The 24,259-nt window shown below is 34.5% G+C and overlaps 1 protein-coding gene across 2 annotated transcripts; it reads left to right on the plus strand.

The window, feature by feature from the left end:
- Nucleotides 1-1,434: 1,434 nt before the first annotated feature.
- Nucleotides 1,435-14,138, plus strand: LOC127848240 (coadhesin-like). 2 transcript variants are annotated; one of them, XM_052380581.1, is made up of 12 exons: nucleotides 1,435-1,606; nucleotides 2,581-2,669; nucleotides 3,439-3,510; nucleotides 3,675-3,936; nucleotides 5,124-5,390; nucleotides 5,807-5,929; nucleotides 7,748-7,918; nucleotides 9,472-9,642; nucleotides 11,895-12,062; nucleotides 12,401-12,556; nucleotides 13,385-13,693; nucleotides 13,922-14,138. In XM_052380581.1, exons 1-12 carry the CDS (start codon nucleotides 1,549-1,551, stop codon nucleotides 14,008-14,010), a joined length of 1,935 nt encoding a protein of 644 aa, XP_052236541.1. In that variant the 5' UTR covers nucleotides 1,435-1,548; the 3' UTR covers nucleotides 14,011-14,138. The 2 variants fall into 2 exon arrangements, with proteins under 2 accessions (XP_052236541.1, XP_052236542.1); XM_052380582.1 differs by having other exon boundaries at nucleotides 5,256-5,390.
- Nucleotides 14,139-24,259: the final 10,121 nt, after the last annotated feature.

Consider the following 24,259-nt stretch of genomic DNA (forward strand, 5'->3'; position numbering starts at 1 on the left):
GTACACCGTTCTTTATCATAGTAAGTGGATTTTCTTTTGTATACACATTACAAAGGAAGTATGACTGGTTTCCTGATCTGTTAATTATGTAATAAAAAGCTATTTTAGGCTATTGAAAAGTGATTAATTTGACGCCAACAATAACAGTTTTTTGCGGCCATGTTGTTGTTGTTGTTTTTGTATATCTTCAACGCCTATGTTGACGAACCTCTACTTGATCTTTAGAGATGAACAAAAGGTTATCGTTCCCACCACCATTATCGTGTAGTCCCCAACCGTCTTTGTACACTGTAGTATATACACAAACATTGTGTTTTTTACAGTCTTTGAGCTTCTGCACTCAGCCGCTAGGGTCAATCCGTATAAATTCGGACAAAGGGAGAAATTCGGACAATACTTCTTCCCGAGCACACTAAATCTAGCCCTAGGCCTTCAGTGCCTACAGCGCTTTGATTTGATATCGCATTTTAACGAATTGCCCATTATATACTACGTACTAGATGGAACCGGAAAAGATATGCGAGTTACTTATTTGCGATGAATAACTCAACGTTTATGTCAAGACGGAGCACTAGAAATTTTATGAGGCTCGATGAAATAAAACCAATTATAATATCATTTTCATCTCGTCCTAAATGAAAAGTTTCGACGTACAATTCAGAAAAAACGAAATAAGGTTGTAAAAAGGAAAACAACAAAGATTGGCTGTGTACGTCTATCTTTAACCACACGAACTATACATTTAAATATGTTCAAATAAGTGATATTGTTTCAAATAGATAAAACTATTAAAACCTGATTAAATAAGAATATACTGATTAAAAAAGACAGAAATAAATTATTATAATTTAAACCAGATATATACGCTTCAGATTACCTACATGAGTAAGAGTTAAATTTATTCCAGTCCCGCGCTCGGTTTGAAATTCGATGGTCATGGTGCACAAGTAATATCTATATTTTTTTTTATAAAAGTGAACTTCTCTATGAATGTGCGACTATTATTCAGACGTAGGCAGACAATTATCTTAAGCTATTCTTTGATAGTCTTCAAAAAGAAATTGTGATTGTAATCAAAATATGTTTTTGCAATAAATGTTTTAGTTAGATTTATCTTCATGTAATATTCGAATTGTAATGTCTTACATTATGTCTGACAGTGCCCTCATGTTGTCAGACATCATTAATTTATAAAACGATAGAGAAATTGAAATGTTGCATACAACATGTTGTTTTTTCCCAATTAACAAATTATCCTTTTTCTTTATCTATTAACCATCTTTGTTTTGAAGGATCGATATTACCGTTTACCTTGTTTTGAATTGTTTTATATCTTAATTCAGAAGGCCTTCGCAATCCAATTTTACTTCATTCTGTACAATAGTTGTGTAACTTTAATCTGTTGGGAACTTGAGGATATCTCTCAAAATGTGTCTTATCAGTTGTTCATTCCACTTTACTCGTGATTGTGAACACAAGCTAACATAGCAACACTTTTATTTCTAAAGTTTGCTAAATACTTATGTTTAATGCTGAATTTTGTTTTCGATGGAGCGATTAACGGTTTCTCTTTTTGTGATACTTTCTTTCTACACTGGAGCTTATTGTGAGTTAATTTCATTATAAAGTGTATACAAAAATCAACCTTAGTCATATTGGATACCAGGAAATGATAAGTTTTCAAGAGTGGAAACGACCATATCATAATTCTTTTTTAAATATTTTAACATGTAATATTAAAGCAAACGATTTTTTACAATAATATAATTTCCTATGTTCATAAACGCTGATATTTTTCCTTGTAAAACCTAAAGATTTTACCTTTGAAACCCACGTTCACTCAAATACGCTATGATTCTCGATTGACCTTTGGAGATAACATAGATACGAATAGACAAATTTCGTATTAATTAAGGTTTTTGTTTCAATTTAACAAAAAATCAACCAATTAAACAACGCGTTAATTAAACATTTACACGCTGGCGTATTTCGCCTTGTTGTATTTGCCATCATCTGTTCGCTTTTGTCAATATTTTCGTTATACGATTTAATGACCGTTTCTTCTCAGACCTTATTCGATGATTTTTTTAAAAGAGAAGTGTAATTTCATAGGCTTATAATTGGCTCTCAAATATGTATGAAAACGAAGTTTTGCAAGCAAGTACTCTCACGGTATTCTATGTAGATAGAAGAATGTGCACCGTTGATTTCGACCATGCTTAAGATATTTACACACCTAATTTACATACACATATCAATAACCTGATATTGTATTATATACAAGTTAAGACAAGGCAACACTTAAGAAGCACCAGCCGAAGGCACGCACGCTTTCACTTGTGCTGTTATAAGCAATTAAAGCGGCAGACTCATAACATTTTGATCATGCTTATTTTAAATGCTCAACATAGAATACGTCGTTTTCATTTCAAAGACTTAGATATATATTTTTTTTTAAATAAATATTTGTTAAATGATATAGCGATTAAGGTCGGAATATAAAAGCAGCATGATGTCAGGAGGAGATTTGTCTAGACATCCCCTATCACATGTTATTTATGTGTGTATTGCATATTTCAGATTGTTTTGCATTTCATTGTGCGAATTGTACGAATGCTACAAACTATACGTTGTGTTTTGAGGAGCTGGTGCGGTGTCGTCCAGGAACGGTAAATACATTACTATAGTCAAAGATTAAAATATGTTGAAAGTGGTTGTATTTAATTTGTTTCATTTTGTCTGAAGTCAACTTAAACATAAAGTTTGTTTCTTAATTTGCAATATTATTTGTAAGTATAAGCAATTGTATTTGTAATGTATTAAATAGTATGGATAGTGCATATTTATGTTATTTTGTTTTCATACATACACTTACTCTTATGCAATGGCCGTAACAATTACAAACAAGTTTTGCATCAATTTCATTTTCTGAAATTGCTTCCATGATTGACACATTTATAAGTTATACTAAATTAAGATATTATTTCAAATTGGTCAAATGTGTGATGTTTAAATGGGTTGAACAGACTTTTTTAAACATTCAATTTCAAAATACCAGTTTTCTCGTTTGTTACTATTCTAAATTTGACATTGATATTGAAAATTTAAAATAAAAATACTAAGAATGTCGGCACTGTGATTGATAAAACATATTTGAATTCAGAGAAGTATGTTTTATAATCAATGTAGAAAGATATTGAAAAGTGGTACCAATAATGCCCATGAACAATAATTGTGTCATTAGACGTCCCTTAACGTTTGAAATAGTCTATACGATTGCTTTGTGTGCCTTCTTTTAATACTTTTAAACCAATGGCTTATTCAAACAACATACATACTATCATAAAGGGAAATTGTGTATACATGTGCCACAATGCAAGATGGTTACTTGTTTCTTGAAACATCTGGCTAATGTTTATAAACGTTTTCGTGTTTCAGCAATATTGTAAATTCGAGTGGAAAATTGTTGACAACCAAACTCTATACACACTTGGATGCGCCGATCATCAGGTGAGTACACTTTATACCCGTTTGTTACTGACTCTGTCGAGTGTTTGTTTATGTAGTAAATTGTTGGAGATTTGTATTGATATCAAAATCGTACTGCAGATATGATGCAAAACAATACAAAAGATTTTGTTACATGTATCGCAAACTATTACTATATGTTTCAGGAATGTCAAGTCACTACTAAGTTACCAGCCGAGACGACTTTGTCCGCTGTAACAACAACCACAATGACAACTACTACAACAAACGAAACCCGCACGACATTAAACACTACAGACGCTTTAACTACCCAGGATCCTGCAAACACAACAATTGCGCCTGACACCACAAAATCCCAGCTTTCAACAACTAGTACGAATGACGTCACAACAACCCAGAGTTTGACAAAGAGTACGGCTTACACCACAAGAGAATCGTCGAACGCGGGTAAATATTATTATACGGATAATTTCACAAAACTAAAGAATGAATTCGAATGATGAGCAATATTATTTAAAGCCTCAAAGATATACTTGAAGGCAAGATACAGGAGTCGTATTCGCCGAGGACCATTTGAAAAAAAGTCCAAAATAAAGAATATTCTTAAAATGTTTAGTACAACAACTACTTGAAAGTTAAGTCCTTCATAGCTGTTAACACATTAAATATATAAGTATTCATTAGATTTATATACGAATGATATAAGAACCTATTAATAATTATAATAAAATGTTTTTATTTAGTCTAAGACTATTTATTTACTCAAAAGCCGTATTATGGGTTGGTGAATACGAGTCTATTACCAGAGGCCTGACAATTTAAGTGTTCAAAAGTAGAACAATTATATTTGAACTGTATATAACGATGAAAGATAGCCTGAGCTGGATAAACCTCAGACAATTAGAAAGGCGATTCAGACGTTTAATTGTTCAACTGGTAATTTGGGATAGTAAACTAAAAGCAACTTCAACTTGTCTGACAATTGCCAAATTAACAAAAGCCCATGAATAGTTTGCTTTAAATAAACAACGGTACATTTGCTTTATCTGCAAGAGCTAGCGCTGGATTAAAAATCGAGTAAGCATATTGCGTTCGTTCCCAATGTACATTAAAGGAACTGGTCATTTAAAAGGACCCAAAAGAGAATACTTTTATTAAAAAATATTAAATAGACAAAATTATAATTTTTAATAAAAACTGTCATAACTTTTTCTGTTTATTGAACATAATAGTTTATGCATTCTGAGATTCAAAAAAATATTTAGTGCATGATTGTTAAGCCTTTGTATGTTTACATTTCGACGTCATAATTAATTGTATGCATCATAGGCCAGATTTTATTTACTGACTAAGAGAGCGCAGTTTGTTTAAGCCATTTAATAATTTCGTATAGCTTCTTAGTCATGAGTTCGCATACCTACTTGGATAAGATTTTTTTTCTATTTTAGGTCAATTTTCACATTTTATGTTATAGTATATTATTCCGACCATTTACACATAATATAAGGTGCTTGTTTTTATAAGACGTACTTAAATATTCTGTTCATTCACTTAAAATTTGCGTCACTAAACAAGACACACATTCATAATAATACTTGTCTAAACTGTCACACTGTGATATAAACGCCTTGTAGGCCCCACGGCGGTCACTGCCTCGACACACATACACACTCCAGATCCATCTAAGACAATCTCAACAATCGTTCCCACACACAGACCAAATTTTCTTCGGACCCCTCTGCAATTTTCGACAATCGCATCTGCAGGTATCATTGGCAAACGTTATTCACCGCACATAATGTCAGACGATCTTGAAGACCTCATCCTTGATGCAGCTGATCATTGCTTGGAATGCTGCCAGGGATCCATGTGCAACCTTGAAACGCTGGCTTGCGTGCCTGGTAAGTGTACAGCATCATAACCATCGCCACCAACTTCATTGTCAGCATTATTAGCATTGGCGCCAACACCATGAACCACCATCGTCATCATCAACAAAACTGCCATTTCCGCCGTCGTCTGTATAATGATAGCGTCATCTCATTATTGCCATCATTAGTTTGCAAACATTACATTGACATGTTCATGATAATTCATAACATAACAATCATAACTATAATATCATTGTCCACAATTTTATGATCATCTACATTCTTATGACATTCTTTATACGTGTACATATACTCTTTTTCACGTACTTAGTTCCGTTAAAAAAAGGCATTTAAAAAATTAGAATATTCAAAAACGTCATAAAATGTATTACTTATTTTGAAGTGTCAAAAATGAATATACCAGCTCACGAATTTCGACCATTCAGGTCTTTGTTACGATAAACTCGGAAAGAAAGCATGTGCGACAGCAAAGGAGTCATTCAACGTCTGCAGCAACATCACATTCGCGAAGGACACGTGTAAGGAAACTTGCGAGCTTTGCGACCTAGGTAAGCGTCCACTGTAACTTTGGTAAATGCCCTCTTCGATTTGGGTAATGTTCCCTGAATCTTTTGTAAGGGGTCTTTGAAACTTATGTAAATGTACTCTATTACTTATGCAAGTGAACTCTTTGATTGGAAGTAGTGGCCTCTTTGACTTAGCTAAGTGATCTGTTTTACTTAGGTAAATTACCTCGAAGACTTTTAAAAACCCATCGTTAAGTTAGGTGAATGACCAAAGTTGCCTTTTTGATGTTGGTAATGTACCTCTTTGACATGGTTAGGGCCGTCTGAGACTTTGGTTTATGGACTCTGTGATTTAGGTTTGTGACGGCTGTGATGATTCAGACACGAGGCCTTTAGGCGTTTGTTACATAGTGCCTCAGATATATTACTGCGGTATATTACTTAGGATATGAGTGCTTAAGATATATTACGAATGCTATTAGAGCCTCAGTTATACTACTAAGGATAGTATGAATTTATGTTTGTTTTGCATCAAGTTCAATACAGTCTCTACCTAAATAAATATAAAAACATACACCATATGTTAACGTCAAACAAGACGAGAAAAACGCACAAAGTAATGACCCATTGCTCGTTTCGCTGATTATTCATGTCTTTGGTAAGCATGCGGCCAATTGATTGTTTTATAATTTCTTGTAAATGACGGGCTGACGTCCATATACGTCCGTTGTATACCTCATATTACGTCGTTAACTTTTGACACGTGATTTTTCACAAGTCCCGTCAGAATTTGCACGCGTTACAGTGGACTTATAATTGTGTAGATAGTTATTTCACTTGAGTAATTTGACAGTGCCACGCACACAGCCGGACATTGCGGTCACATAATTGGTTGCTGTCATTGGGCCGACAGGCCGCCGCATATAGTTTAGAATAGTGTACGGACACTGGACAACTCTGGGTTAGAATTAAATCAATCGAAAGAAATCGCTATGAACACTGAAATTGATGTTATGTACGTTTTTTGAGTTCCTCAGATAATGTTACCCTTTGTTTAGTTGTCTCTGTGTCTATGTCCCTAAGACTTTATAGTTACTGAATTTTATTGGTGTAATTATTGTACCTGATATCCGTGATTTTGTTAGTAGCCACTGTGACTGACGATAGTTGCTCAAGTGACAATGTAATTTGCCTCTGTGACTTTGGTAACTTGCTATTATGACCCTTGGTAAGTGGCCATTGTGACTTTGGAAACTGGCCTCTCTGGCTTAATTAATTAGCATCAGTGTCTGAGGCAAGTGACATTTGTGACTTATGTAACACACAACTTAAAGTCAATAAATAACGTAAGTGATTTAGGGAAAATATTAATGACTTAAATAAGTGGCCACTATGACATAAAAGAAGCCTTCGGGCCTTAGTATTGTTGTTGCATATATGGGTAAGTGGAATCTGAACTAAGGTTTTATCTACTCTTTGATTTAGGTAAGAGGCTTTTGTGAGTTAATTAAGCTATCTATATGGGTTTTGACGGTGTCCTCAAAGTAAGTCAAGGTAAGTCAAAGGAAATTCGTATGTATGACTTAGGGAGTGCTTCGTTTCTTTGACGAAAGTGAGTTACCTTTGTTACTTCGGTAAACGGAATGATAAAGGTAAATGACCGAGATGGCTAAACACGTTATCTCTATGACACAAGTAAGCGGCATATGTGACTTATGTAGGTGAATTTGGTGGCTAGGTAAACTGTGTTATTGGTATTGTATTAGGAACGTACATAACGTAAGAATATTATATAATTATTTAAGTGTATTATGCTCGATTTTGTTTAAGACACTAAATTTTTGATACTGTATGATACAGTGGATGGCATCTGGGCACCTTGGAGTGAATGGACAGATTGCAGTGTATCCTGCGGAAACGGCACACACTCGCGCACGCGCAACTGTACTGATCCCGCCCCAGCAAATAAAGGCGAAAACTGCACTGGTGATCCGACGGAGGAAATGGCTTGTGAACGACAGGCGTGTCCGAGTGAGTATACTGGATGAGCTCGGTGCGGCATTTTTTTAACAAACCATTATTATCTTGGTTGTCAAGTTTGACGTGAGAAGAACGCGAGTGACCACGTGTGAAGCAAAGAAAAAATATTATTCCATTTTTCACTCCTGTGTACAATCATAGTAGTTGTATGGATTAGACACATTTTTATTTTTAAAGAGAATGGTTATTCAGAGCCCAAAGAATCGTCTGTGACAACAATATATTCAGTACAAAAATAAACATATTTAACACATGTTCAGTAAAGGCATGCGTAAATGAGGAAGGTTAGAGGATATTTCATTTAGTCTGGCAAAATTGTAATATAGGATTTAATGTTCATAGCAGTTTTATCTTTTGTTGGACGTAAAATATATTTATCAACTTTTTTGTATTATTATTATTCAAGCGGCCTAAACGTACTTTTTATTGTGTTTTGTTGAAATATGAGGGTCATGAAATTGTTCCAGGTTTGATTACTTATGTATCGTCTGAAGAGGACAAATAAGTATTTTTTCTGGCGCGTTGACACAACTTAGTGAACTGTTACCGAAAAAATAAGTTGTTTTTTTAATTCCACTACTTAACACAAATGCATTTATTTAGCATACTTGTCATGTCCTTTCTGCGTGCGCACATTTTCATTGCACGGTTATTTTTAAATTGATTAGTAGTCTCAATATTTTACCTTACTGAATGCCATAGATAGCAGATTGTTTTTCAAGCCTTTTCCAACACTTGACAATTTTTCAACGGACTGAAACTGGGTTCCTTGGAATTTGTCATACCGGAATTAATCTAGATTTTCACACGTGTGAATAAACAAGATATTTAATGGGATTTTGTTGATCTTTTTAAAAATGTTGTTCTTCTGAGTTTAAAGAAATGTCTGAGGGAATAATACAAGGACGGTGTTTTGTTAATTACAAAAGTTCGTATGTTAAACCGATGTTTCGTAAGGATATGCGGAGTTGTAAATGTAACTAGTGTTCAGATGTTATACCCTGTTTTCTCTCCCATTTGGACTTCGTTTCACATTAAAAAATGTAATTGGCCATTTATTATTAATAACGTGTGTTCTACTTGTTGACGTTTTAGATATTTTAAAATCATTTGAAGCACGTCCATCGGTTTAGTTTTTGGGTATAAATTCATGTTGTGACAAAAATTTTATTTACGTAAAAACATAGCAAATTTGATTATATAAGCGGCGTACAAGTGTTTCGCTGATATAAGGAGGTAATGCATGTGTTCCTCATTATATTATTGCTTGAAAACGATATCATTAATATTTTTAGAGGCGCTAACGGATAACTAAATGTTATGTTACAGAAGGAAAACTTAACAACTAATTTGATTTTATAGTTCATTCCTTCACAAAAAATGCATTATGTTAACATACAAAGCGGGCAATTTAAACCGCGTTTCAGCATGCACACTCTTTCATTTTCCGGAACTTAAAACTTGATAAGTGGTTTCTGTTTTTTTGAGTGTCATAAAGAGAAAATTGTTTTTCAAGCCATTTCCAACACTGAATTTCTTTACAGTGGACGGAAACTGGGGTACCTGGAACGGCTGGTCTGAGTGCAGCAAGACCTGCGGGGTGGGACTGAGATTCAAGGACCGCACGTGCTCCCATCCGGCCCCCGACCAGGATGGTCTGTTCTGCCAGGGCGAGCCACGTGACTATGAGGTCTGCAAGAATGACACGTGTGAAGGTAAGAATAGAACGTGTGAAGGTATTAATGACATTTGTAAAGGTAAGAATGCACCGCTTGGATGTGAAATGCCCCGTTCGAAGATAAAATGACTTATGTGAAGGAAATGTGACACGCGTGAAATGACATTAATTGTACAAAAAATTACCACATCCTCAAGATTGGCCATGTTCTCAGTGTATTGCATTAATCACATTTATGGGATCTTTCATATGAGTAAGAGGAGCTTTTTATCGTTACTGACAAGTTTGTTTAAACTAATGCATGATGAAATGTTGTTAAAATGACGGTGTCAGCACGATATGAAATAATCTTTATCATTTGTATCCACGAACAATGACAATCGTTAGATTGTTCCAGTCGAATGATTTTTGGGGAACTGTTTTGCCGTCGGTATACGATATTTTTTATGAATTTTCCGTTTCCGCAAGATATCTCTAGAAGAGATGTAGAATAAATTATTAAACTATACGAAGTATCTAAATAGGGCAAGAATTTGCAAATCGCAAGGTGATCCCGATCAGATGATTTTTCCTTAAGTTATTTCATTAATTTATGTTCATATTAAAGATTGTTCTGGTTGATATATCGTAGAGTTATTGCCTTGGTTTCGTCTTCCCATCTTTTCAAATAACCCATACATTACCAATAGTTCTGAACAATGCACATTATCAGGGGGCATATATCAGTTTCCTTGATATTTGTCCATAAAATACAAATATATGTATGCCCGTGTTCATATCCTATTACTTTTAATTAACTCGTCATATTTTCCACGAATATCCATTTTTTATTACATCAATCTTATGGTTACGACTGAGTGATAAATGACATGAAAAAGTTATTTTCAGGATCTGTTTTTTTTTATCATACCACAGCATTGATAACTGCCTGATATAACGTTACCTGATATATTTTTATATCATGGTTAACAGGAAGTTCTTATATCAGTCAATGTTTGGAGTTACGTGGGATTTGCAATAAAGTCAACTATTTCCATCAACATGAATCAGGTTCAACAAAACAAACAATTTGATACAAAGAATGTGCATATTGCATTCAAGTTTAAAGTCATAAATCACAAAAACGTTTATGTTTTAAAAATCACCACAGTCCGCACTACAGAAGTTAAATGACGTCATCAATGGGGAATAAATCGTAAATGTCGATATAGTCATTGCACTCGCAAGTGTTGCACAGAATGTCAAGACAAATGATAACTGTATGCTAATCCTCAACTATTTGAACAAACGATTTAACACACATATGTCAATATTGACACCATCATCAAAATGTCAATTTCAATACACATCTCCAAAATGGCGTCTCCAAACTATTCGGTGAAGTATGTTCTTCGATTAAACTTATCGCTTCAGTCCATTCCTGATCTCCAATTCAAGACGTTTATAATTAAAGCGGGTGTACTTTTCACATTCGTAGTGCAAACGACTTTTTTTGTCTATACGATGTTTAAAATAAGCGATTATTCGTGTCGTCTTTTTGAACGCCGTTGCTACATGTATGTCAACGTGTAAAAGCCGGATCACCAACATCAGCGTACATTTTATAAACAATGGATTGTTTTGCAGATTTTTAGGAAAGTGTGGTATGATAAACAGAAAAACAGGTTACTGCCCCATCGTTTTGTAATATGTCAGGCTCGGCACGAATAAAATAACGGCTCGACAAGCCTCGCCGTTATATTATTCTAAGCCTCGCCTGATATATTACAAAACGATGGGACAATAACCTGTTATTCTCTATATCTTATTCGAATAATATTCGCCATTTCTGGTCGTGTGAACCAGTTCATTCAATATTCTATCTGTATAATGATTTGCACCATTATCATAATGGCTATAAACTGCGTCAATTTGTTTTCTCTTTTTCGCGCTCTATTCCAATTAGGGTCATGGCTGATCTAGGAGGATGATATGTCACACGAATCCGCTCCTCATTATGAATTGTCATAACAATGACCAATGTCATTTTTTCTTGTCATTAGTATCACCAAGAACCACATAATGTCATACGAGCGCATTTGTTTTCTAATTCATTCAATGTCATATCATGCTGTGAGAATCGCTCATTATCCAAATCACGCCTTAAATATCATGTAAGAACCTCACAATACATTCACTTTTTGTCATGCGATACATAATTCTCAGGGTCCTGCCATTTTTAACAATCCATTTGTCATGTCCCCTGATGTAAAGCTGTTTATTCACTACGTCTGACCATTTTTTTTCCAGACGGTCACTGGGATCTGTGGTCTGATTGGTCTGAATGCAGCACTACGTGCGGCCTGGGTCAGAGGTCGCGCCACCGGAACTGCTCCGGAACTGAACCGGAAGTGTTTAAAACCATCTGCTTCGGAGACGCGCGCGAGAAGGACCTGTGCAACTTAACAGACTGTGAAGGTTACTAATAGATTTTTTTGGAAAATGTTATCTCTTCTAATTTGTTCGAACTCATTTCAGTTGCATATTTTACAGTATAATGAAACTTGAACGGTTATTTTTTATCTATATATATTCTATTAGAAAAAAATGTGCACGTGAGAAAGAAAACCATATTACATGAATTTTTATGAGACTTACTTTTTTTTAATAAAATGTAATAAATAACATACAACCATATAAAATCAATTTTAAATAAAATCAATGTAAAATGATCGAGAATGGCACAACATGAAAAACAACTGCGTTAAACAAGTTACGATTTACTTAAAAAAGTTTGCGTATTAATTTTTATAAAGATGGTCTATGGAGGGAGTGGTCCGACTGGTCATCATGCAGCAGCACGTGCGGGATGGGGCTGAAGACCCGGTCACGTGACTGTGGCGGTCAGCTGGGGCACTCGTGCCCAGGACCCAACACCGAGTCTAATCTGTGTCGCACCAGCCAATGTGAAGGTGTGTATAGGTTGATGTTACATGTCTGACATATTTTAGCGTTTTGTGGTTTTAAAATAGTGTTATGTATCCGATAGGCCGAGTGTCCGTGCAAGTGCCATCGTGGATACAAATAAAATTTTGTTTTAATACACACCATTAAAATATGCCGCATCAACTCTATAACTATGTTGATAAATTACTTTTTAAAAATGCAATACGTTGTATACTGATCGGCAGTACTTAAAATTCTTAATTTAGAATTTACTTGAGGCCATAAAACGTTGAAAACTTTAATAAGGTATCACACATAAACTGCTGTATTCCACATTTATAACATAAGCCTAACCTATATGCACATGCTGTCAAATCAAAATAAACGCTTCTCACATACAGTCATGTTTATAAATATTTAGACGTATTCGATGTTACGTACATGTACCACGGTATGTTTTGCAATTGAAATTGACACAGAACAAGTTTCACTCTGTTCTGATACATTTCGCCTATATAGGCTTTTTCAAAGTTTGTGTTTACACAACATTGAAATTGTTACTTATGTGGTTTAGAGCAGCATTTCATGAATGTATCTATGTCGCCGTATCTTTTCGTACTGTTCTTATACACCTATATGCGATAAGTTGTGAGACCAAAAAAATGGTCATAATTAGGCAATTGAGCGTTTGAATAAACGATTTTAATGGATTTTGTAATGCAAGCTAAACATTTAGAAATAACTATAATGTCACAATAAATGTAGTGAATGTTTAGAATTATTAAATGCCATTACAAAATGCATAGCATTACGAACCTTGATATGCTTCATTTAAATACATGACCGTGTTTCAGATGACATGTCCGCGTTCGCCACTACTGGGGTCCCTGTGTCCGGGGATCGAAACGGTACCTTAAAGTTCACCCTCGTACTTACGAACGTGGGTCACGATTACGACAACGAGACCGGCGTGTTCACGTGCCGCATAACGGGCCTCTACCAGTTTTTTGTCAGCATCGAGAAGCAAATCAATGTCTCGCAGGCATACTGTCGCCTTATGGTGAACAACTCTGCGACGATTCTGATCGCCGCCAGGTCTGCGTTTATCCACTCGGATGGCTACCAGCAGGCTAGCAATTCCATGGTGCTCGATTTGAAAAAAGGTCACGATTATATATATTTATATATTATGTTATTACTAATAGGCTGTCGTATCAACTATCTTAGTATTTTGTAAAAGTCTCTGTTATATATATTTTCCACCAAACGATGTTACGTTTTACAATAACTTTGATGTCACATCGTGTGTGATGAAGGCTATGACCAAAGCATCTTAAGTATGGAAGAAATTGAAATAAACAAATGTAAAGTGTTTTTTTTTTCATAAAAAGGTGATGAGGTGTACCTTGGCTACTGCTCCGATCCATCTTCCATGACGAAAGAAGGCGTGTTCAGCGGATCGCTGCTCTCCATGCATTAGGCGGTCCTTACCCGTACTACGCTATGGTCATTCGTTTTTGTATTTCCAAGACGACGTCAATTTCGTTCCACCAATTGTACATCATCACATTTATGTTTTGTAACACTGCGAATAAATTGTAATGGATATTTGTGTTTCTTTTGTTATTTGATCGACGGTCCGCGAAAGCATATCCCGTTAACACCTTAAAGATCACCGACCACTTTTAGTTTGTTAACGCGTTCATGTAAATATCTGGTTTTATGTAGTTAAAACATTCGGTTGTAACAAACTTGCCGTAAGAGCTTTAATCATACAGGGTCCCAGATTTTTTTACAAGACCAGCTTTCATAATAATATTCCACGAACAGTTCACTACCAGACCTGTAAAAGCAGTTTAACCTAAAATCAGTTTTGAAGAACCGAGCATGATTGCAGTTCCATAAACATATTTGAAATAACAAAAACGAATCACGTTTATACCAAGAAAATAGTATTACCGTAAACATTTTAAATTATTGTTTCCAACAATAGCTATTTACAATTGATCACGTTGAAAATGTTCGATCCTTGTGTAAAATGGGCAGGGTGTAAGAAGATTGTATTATTGACCTCCAGTAGAATGCTGTACACGGCAATAATCATTTACAATACGGACATACTGAGAGAACAGAGTTATCCCGAAATAGAAAACCCTACCTGTTAGTATTAGGGTATACCTATAGCTTGTCCCAGGAAAAGTAAAACGCAAGAAAAATACATGTTTCAATAAGTCTGACTTAAAGTTCTTTTAATTCTGCTTGTCAAAAGTAATCATGATAACATCCAGTATCAAATACTTTAATCGTACAATAGACAATAGATAAGGATATGAACAACGAATAGTTTTTTCAAATGTCTGTCTGTCTCGACCTCATTGAAATGGCAACATTTAATTGAAAAATATGAATAAAAGAAGAAAACATTTTATCAATCATGGTGAACATTCTGGAAGCAACACCATCCACGATCAAATTCGCATTAATTAAATATTAATTTGATAAAACCCCAGTGGTCTCTGAAAATATATCGTATACTATTAATATACCAGTCGTAATGGCGGTATTCCATATACATGTAAAAACTGTATCGCATTTGTTCATTATTGATATTAAATAAATAATGTCGTTTACATTTAATATGGCGGTTAAGGTATTCAGAATTACAGTGTATACAAGTACATGACTTAAAAGTCTATTTTGTATAGTTATAATAAAATATATCATATTATACAATATTTAATATAAAAAAAGTTATCTATGCTGTATAATCATACACATTATTTACAATGTACACATAAGATTTTAGAAAGATGGCCATCTTTCTATCGGACGCAACTGCAAATTAAACTTTTCACGGTGAACGTGTAACGGCTATGTTCGATATCATTTTTCAACAACAGATAATGTGTTGACGATTTAACAAAATGCATTTCATGCATGAATGATACAATGAAGTCCGTAATATTTTAGGATTAAGGTTATAAATATAACAATTCGCGTATTCCTTTCGGAAACCCCTTCATGTACATGAAGCACGCAAAATACAATAATACATTTCTGGATGAAAGATACAATGAAGTCTTTAAAATTTTAGTTGTAATGTGATAACAATTTTGTTCACGTATTCCTTTCAGAAACCCCTTCTTGTACATGAAGCATGCACACTTTGGAAATGCGCTGAAGTTCTGCGCAAGTGTGTTGATATGACACATTGACAAGTTTTTCGTTTTCATGCAAATACCTTGAGTACGCTATGGTAAAACGGGGCAATCTGTGCGTAAAGTGACATCTCAGATTAGCCTGTGCAGTCATGCTTATAAGGGACGACAATTTCCGTCTAATTTTAGATTTTCGGAAAGAAGAGCGTTGAACGAAAAAACACATTAAAATCGGAAAGTATCGCCCTTGATAAGCCTGTGAAGACTGCACAGTCTCATCCGGTGCGACATTTTGCGCACATGCATTAAGTCCCGTTTTGTCAGAGTGCTGTTCAATTAGACTTGTTGATGCGGTTGTGATAAATGTGTCGTATGATAATAGTCAAAACAACATTTACTATTATGCAATATATGGCTACACTTATACGCACACTATAAGTTTTCGTTCTCACTTTAGTCGCTATGAACTGTCAATGGCAATGTCAAAGGCGACTAGCATTTTGTTTTGGATAAATGTGTGAAGTAAGAAGTGTTATTCAGTTTAATGGACGTTTAAACAACAATATCTTACGTAAGTCAAAACTGAGTACATATTTGATTTCAAAACAACACAACTGTTGTTGTTTTTTCAAAATAGAAACCTTTATTCACACGTATTCTTTAACATATAATATTAAAAATAATGTTGATGTTAAAAGTTATTCGTTAGCCTATTGGTTAACCCCTTAAATAATCTGGAATAAGAACTGCAAACGCTAAGCTAACCTGTAGTATAAAAGCTATATCCGGATACGGCTATTTAGGACTGTAAACCATCAAACGTATAAAAACAATATTTGTAGTGAACATGACGGATGACGGAAGAACAATTGTACGGAAATCCAGATCATTTGACATAAAACATAAAAAAAAGCAAATCTGTGATTGCCATTATGTTCTCATTATCATACAGTGTGGTGCTTTGCAATTACAAACTTCATACATTTTAAAATATCTACCGTAAACAGATTTATTTGAAATATACAAACTAGTCTTTTATAAGAACAGTTGGACAATATAATCAAATATAAAATTATATAAATTGCGTGATTTATCCTTTATACATAATTCACCATTTATAAAGTTTTCATAGAAAAGGCTAACGGCGCCAGGCAGACAATAAGGATGATTTCGACTTTCAATTGTTAAAAAATATATCAAAGAATACAACGAACACCAGAAAACGCAAGAAAATGTCACTGATACATGCTGACATGAAATAAGCAAAAACACAAACATGTTACAATTGCTACATAATGAGTGTTTATATTGTTTCTTGCTTGTATAATAGAGACACCATTTGCAGACGAATGTGTTAGTTCGTATATCATCTAACGTATGCAGTAATCATAATAAACATGAGTTACATTTCATTAAATGTAATTTACAAGAGACCGAACGTGTTTTGTGATAATGTAATAATTTGTGTAATTAATTATCAGCTATGTTCGTTGACTCTTAGACTTAATTGACAAACAATATTGAAGTTGTTATCATGCATTTTCTGAAAAGTTACATCTCTATTATAAACGTGTATGTCAAAATAGTGATTTTTCACAATTAAACAATTTTTATTTATTTATTAAAAAATAAAATAGTTTAACAACGTAACACAACTCTGCTATCTTAAGAAAGAATTTGCAAGGTTTGATTGTTTTCAATTGACATATAAACTACAACACTTTGCCACACGTAAGAACTTATAACACATAAATCCATACATAATAATAGTATTTTTTTAAATATAAAAAAACTCCAACCACCATCACACAACAATATGGAAACAAGATAACATTGCACACACAAAACATAATCAAGAAAATATAACACTTTCGTTACGTTTTTGTAAATGTTGGCTTATTATGAATAATAAAAGCGCTCACATATGTTTTTACCTGCTTAACATGATCTTTAAATTTAAAACAAGTTTGGTACTGAATATGGTAATAATATTTGACATACAGGTATACTTTCGTCATAATAATTAATCAAAAGACAATCAGTATTAATTTACGTTTGTATTAAATGCTATTATCAACCAGTGAGTATCAATTTATTCTTATCAATGAGCAGATATAAGAACTGTTTAAAACTGTTTGATTTTTCACGCAGCTAGTGATTTTACTTCGGTCATAAACGCGATTTTTAAAAGAAATCCCTGGACCAAATTCTGTAAAATAAAATTTACAAGATAGCAATTATAGCTGATTACATATCCCATTATCCAATAATTTTTAGTCAATAATTTAACGTAATGTTTTCTACAAAATTCGTAGAAATTAAACACTTTCACAATTAAAAATGTAAAAATCCTAAAAAAAAATAAAAAAGCGATATTTCATAAAAAAATAGAATAGTTTGTGAACGTCACACGCTCATAATATTCCTCGACAGATGTTATCATTTTTCCATGTTTTTTAATACACCCCTCAACTACAACCGTTTGTTCCACAGCAAACTTACACATTATTATGAGTCCATGTCTTAAAAACATGCGGGAAAACAGTACAACTGCATATTAATACATACATCATACAACAAAATGAAATCATGATAACATGGCACTCATGAACTAAATGTACGAAAACATAACACATTAGGCATATTTCTTTGATGATAGCTAAGAATAAATGATAAAATTGCTCAATAATGTATATCTGTGTATATTATGATTTATGGTAATATCCTTTAATTACATATAACGTTGTTACTACATATGAAGAGAAGTTATACTTTGTCGTCAGTTTTATTTCAGTAGCTTTGGTTTTTCCTGCGCATTCTGCTCGCACGTCAGTAAAGTTGAATATAATTTTAACGAGTAATATTAATTTTATTTTGTGAACAAAAGTATTTTTATGACGTCGGATAAATAAAAAGGACATAAATCCATGGAGTTATGTATTGTCATTCAAAATAAATTGACCTCCAAAATTTGTCAATTTGTGAATATTTATTTACAACAGGTGCATGCAACGGGAAGCAGTTTGTACTAAGTGATTATATGAGTTCCGAGTAGAACTACTGCTAGGATAAAACGTTATTGATAAGACTGTATTAAGTCGATTGTTATATCACATAAAATATGCTATAAATTCTTAAAAAATAAGAATTCAATTTCTAATATACATCAATCATTTTGAGAAACAAAACAATCGAATTTAAGATAATGCACTATGTATCTATTTTAGTATGTTATGTACATTTAACATTTAATTTGTGAATAAGAAGCGGGGAAGGTGTACGCGCAAAACCTCTCTGCGTTCTGCCGTGTTAGCCTATACCCGCGGCGTGTATAACTCTAGCCTAGTCAGTAAATGCAGACAATTTCCGTTCTTATCAGAACAACGCCGCGCATCACCGCGGTATCAGTATGCTACTGTGCATGCCAAACAAATAATATTGTAATTAAAAATTGTTTAAATACTGTGGCTAATAAAAATAAGAAAATTGCATAGAAAATTAATATTATTTTATTCATAGCTACGTCTTCAATATGAATGAAAACGCTGGATACATACATGTTCCGACACTATCTATTACCCTATAATCAAGTATAATTGCGATTTCAATGTTCAAAACCAAACTATGACCAGTATTGACGCTAATGTGTTTTATAGTTTTATAAACACACAAAGTCCGCCATTTTACGCAAGCGCATATATGCAAAGTGATTTTGGATGGAATAATTTCCATGTAACATGCGTTAATCAGGTGACAAGATGTGCAAGCATCGAGCACTGTTCATATTTGTTTATAACGGTCAATCAATGAGTAACTTCAATTTAATTTATTATTTGTAAATTTACGTATTTTTTCTATAGTTTCAATGGGCAATACTTTTTCATCGTGTGCATTGATTCCGATATAATATTTTTTCAGTCTAAAATACTACAAGTATTGAATTCCACGTCTGTATTTAGTTACGACACATGGCCTGATTTAACACGCATGCTTTCCATGCGTGGATCTTCTCTGTCAGCAACAATTTCGCCCTCTATTTAAAATATGGATTCTACATGGCATAGTGATTGGTGCATATGCATATGCATACAAAGGGACTTAATAATATAATCATGTTGCTGTACACAAATTTTGTAATTCAGTTCTATAAATGGACATGATGAAATAAACTTTAACTGAAATTAAATTGTTACCGCATAAAATGTGTAACAGGTAATGTTGTCACAATTTACTCGCCATAAGTAATTAATTGCTCCCCATTTGCATTTAACTTGAATTTCTTCTCACAAGGAACACGTATTGGTAAAGTGATTGTTTATGATAAAAAGGTGTGATGAGGATGCCCGATACCGTTTTTCATGTACTGTTTTATAGGACGATACCCGCTTTACATAATACGCAAATTACAAATATTCCGCTATTGGTTAAAAATACTTAAATCAAGTGATAACAGTATCACAAAAACAATATATTCTGTGATATTTAACGATGCACAACAAAATATCACATACAACCATCGAAATTGGGCGTCACACATAAAAAACACTCTTGACGAGCTTGGGTTAAGCAATATATGGGCGGATCAAACAACTATCATAAATCAAACCGATCAAACATTCATCTACAATACAATTAAACAACGTTTATTAGATAATTACAAACAAAGTTTGTATAGTGAAATAAATAATTCCCCTAGACTCATGAGCTATTGTAGATTTAAAAACACTTTTGAGTTAGAACCATATCTTGATTTTATAACAAATAAGAAATACAAAACATCACTGACACGATTTCGATTATCGTCACATAGATTAGAAATCGAAAGAGGTCGTTATAATAACATACTACGCGAAAATATAAAATGTAAGTTTTGCAACGGACACGCTATAGACAACGAGTATCACTTTCTACTTGTTTGTCCTTTATATAGAGAAATTAGGAAGAAACATTTAAAATCATATTTTCAAAGGTGGCCAACGTTCAATAAATTTGACTTTCTAATGCAGTCGGCAAATAAAAGAGACATAATAAGCCTTGCTAAATATATTTTCAATGCTAATGAAATGCGTAATAATATAGACAATCAGTTATAATTGTTAACTTCTACAAGACATAGCCATGTTATTTTTATTTTTATTTTTTTTCATTGAATATGTTTGTATAATTAAAATAATTCTACATTTTCCTCGTATTACAGTTGATGATATAATTATATCGATTACTGCTGTACGTACTACTGTTTTTTGTAAACTTCTCTTATTGAATATTGAATCATTGTATGTTTAACACACACACTGCGTAACTTTCTGTTTTGTGGCAAAAAAGCATTGTATTATGCTTATATGCTAATAAAAGCTGCTGTTGTTGTTGTTGTTGTTGTTGTTATTACCGATGGATATTACGTATTTTTTTCTTTTAAAGTAATCTGCGATAAACACTGACTTCAAGACTAACGTCAATTTAAAAATAATGATCGCCAGTTAACCTCGCCCTGATACGCTTTTTCGTTACCGATTGGACGCTGAACAATACACATGTTTTGCACGTCTTAAAATTGTGTATATATATATAAATACACCAAGCGATTTAAAACTTATATGAGATGCTTGTTTTTTATAAGACGTAGTTGAATCTACTTTTCATTCACTTAAAATGTGCATCGCTAATCATGACGAATTTATATTAATACGTTTCCAAACTGACACATTGTCACATAAACGCCTTGTAGGGTCCAAGACGGTCACTGCCTCGACACACATGCTTACTCCAGATCTTTCTCAGAAATCTCACCCAACGTCCCAAACGTTTAAATTCACTTGGGACCCTGCTGCGTTTATCGACAATCGCATCTGCAGGTGTCGTCGGCAAACGTGATTTACCGCTCATGATGTCTGACTATCTTAAAGACATCATCCTTGATGCAGTTGATCATTGCTTGGAATGCTGCCAGGGATCCATGTGCAACCTTGAAACGCTGGCTTGCGTGCCTGGTAAGTGTACGTAGTCATAGCCATCGCCACCATCTTCATGGTCAGCATCATAAGCATTTGCACAAACACCATGTACCATCATCGTCATCATCAACAAAATAACGATTATCGCCGTCATCTGTATCATGATAGCCGTCATCTCATTATCGCCATCACAAGTGTGTAAACATTACAATCATAACTATCATATCATTGTCCATCCTTTAATGGTCTTCTTTATTCGTATGACATACGTTATACATGTACATATGTTCTTTTTCACGTGCTTAGGTCCGTCCGTGAAAAAATGCATTTTTAAACATTTGACTATTCAAAAACTTCATTGAATGTATTATTTAAACAATGATCAAAAATCATTACAGTATCTCACGAGTTTCGACCATTCAGGATTTTGTTACGATAAACTTGGAAAGAAATCGTGTGACACAGCAAAGGGGTAATTCAACGTGCAGCAACATCACGTTCGCGAAGGACACGTGTACGGCTACTTTCAAACTCTGTGACTTAGGTAAGCGGCATCTCTAACTTAAGTAAATGTTCTCTTGCATTTGGGTAAATGTCCTCTGTTATGTTGCGTTTACATTATGTTCCCGGCAGCCACGGCAGTCCCGTTTGTCTGAAACGTATCGCGCCTTGTGACTGCTGCAAGTTTTGACCTAAAATCCAAGGTTTGCTAGGTTGTGCTAAGTTTCCTCACGGTTTATCAAGGTATCCGTGACGTGCCGTCGAAGCGAAAACGCGGTCCTTCGACGGTGCGCTACGTTTTCATCCACGGTCTGCCACGTATATATAAATTATGCTTCAAGGTACGACGCGTTCTGTTAAGTTCCCGCACGTTGTTTGCGTTTGTCATGCAGGTCTGATAAGTTGTACACGTTTGTCATTCATTTGCCTCGTTCTGTCAAGTTACCGTGCGGATCAAACGTGGACATCCGAGAGGTTTCGGGCACGACTGTGCTCCCGGTACAGAAGAAAACTCTCAAGCAACAGTATTTATTATAACAAAATAAGGCCAGTGACATGGCTTAGAACGAGAAGGATGCATTTGTGTTTGCCTGCTTATTTGCAGCATTAATACAATCTTTGCGTTGTAAAGAGCTGAAAGAAGCACAAAAGTCCGGGAAAAGACGAAGAAGTAGATCAAGGTCACTGTGAGTTCGTCCATGGCTATCGGAAGCTAGAAGGAAGCAGCAAGAGCACTTTGATGCATTTCTTACCAGGGAACTCCGCAACGAAGATATCAACACATTTCAGAACTATCTGAGGATGCCCCCATAACTATTGGACGAGATCCTTGAAAGGATATCTCAATTCATCTCAAGAGAAGGTACGAAGTTTCGCTCTGCCCTTACACCAGGATTGATACTGGCACTGACTCTAAGGCATTTGGTTGCAGGGGACACTTACTCGTCACTCTCCTATGCGTTTCGGTGCAGTAAGGCAGCAATTTGTCATATGGTTCCTGTAGTATGCAGCGCTATTGTCCAGGCATACAAAGACGAAGTGTTCACCGTTCCCGTGACACCCGGCGAGAGGAGATCTATCTCCCCCAGGAATTTGAAGACAAGTGGAATTTGCCACATGCAGTTGGGACTCTAGACGGGATGCATGTTGCTATCAGCAAGCCACCAAACACAGTTTCCCTGTACCACATCTATAAGGGATTTTACAGTATCCATCTACTTACATAAGTGGATGCCCAGTATCGTTTCATATGGATTGAAGTCGATGGAGTTTGAAATATGTCTGATGCCCAAATCTATAATGCCTCCGAACTTTGTGAACTTCTTGAACAGAATAGGGTTCCCGCCACCATGCCCTCTTCCGAACGATGACCAGAATCAGGACATTCCATATTTCATTCTAGGAGACGATTCTTTTGCCCTTAGAACCTATCTGATTAAGCCGTATGGAAGAAGATTGATGCAAAAAGAAGAACTCATCTTCAATTATCGTATATCCCGTGGAAGACGAGTTGTAGAAATTGCGAATCGTGTCAGACCGTACAAAAACTCATCTAGCTGTAACGCATATGCCTGCAAAACGCAACACACCGTAACGGGTCGGTTTGAACACGTAGCAAAACGGCTGTCAATTATCCTAGCTTGCCGTGGTAATCTTGATAAAACGTAACTATGTGTAGTCACAACAGTTCAAATAAGGTTAAAACCTAAAAGAAGTGTCCGTAAGAGTGACAGGCGACCGGTAGCTGTGGGATCCGACAGCCAGTGAGTGTAGAAATATCCTTTCACGTATCCTTTTAGTTAATGATAAACAGTGTATGTATGTTGCCAAAACTTTGCTCATAATATCATTATAATTATCGTCTTAACCCTAGTTATATCAATTTATTACATGATATGTTTTTTTCCTGTGTTTTAATAATATAGCCTGTATTGTTTTATTGTTTACAGCATTTTTATCTATATCACACATTTTTAGATTATTAATCCTTTAATTAATGCTGCATAATAGTATCAATCACTCTTTTTTATCAATTGTACGTATATTTATATGTTTTGTACAACGTCATTGGATATAATTATATAAATAGGCGTTTCATCAAATTAGCAAGTTTCAA

Source organism: Dreissena polymorpha, chromosome 10, assembly GCF_020536995.1.
Source record: "Dreissena polymorpha isolate Duluth1 chromosome 10, UMN_Dpol_1.0, whole genome shotgun sequence".
NCBI classification, from domain to species: domain Eukaryota; kingdom Metazoa; phylum Mollusca; class Bivalvia; order Myida; family Dreissenidae; genus Dreissena; species Dreissena polymorpha.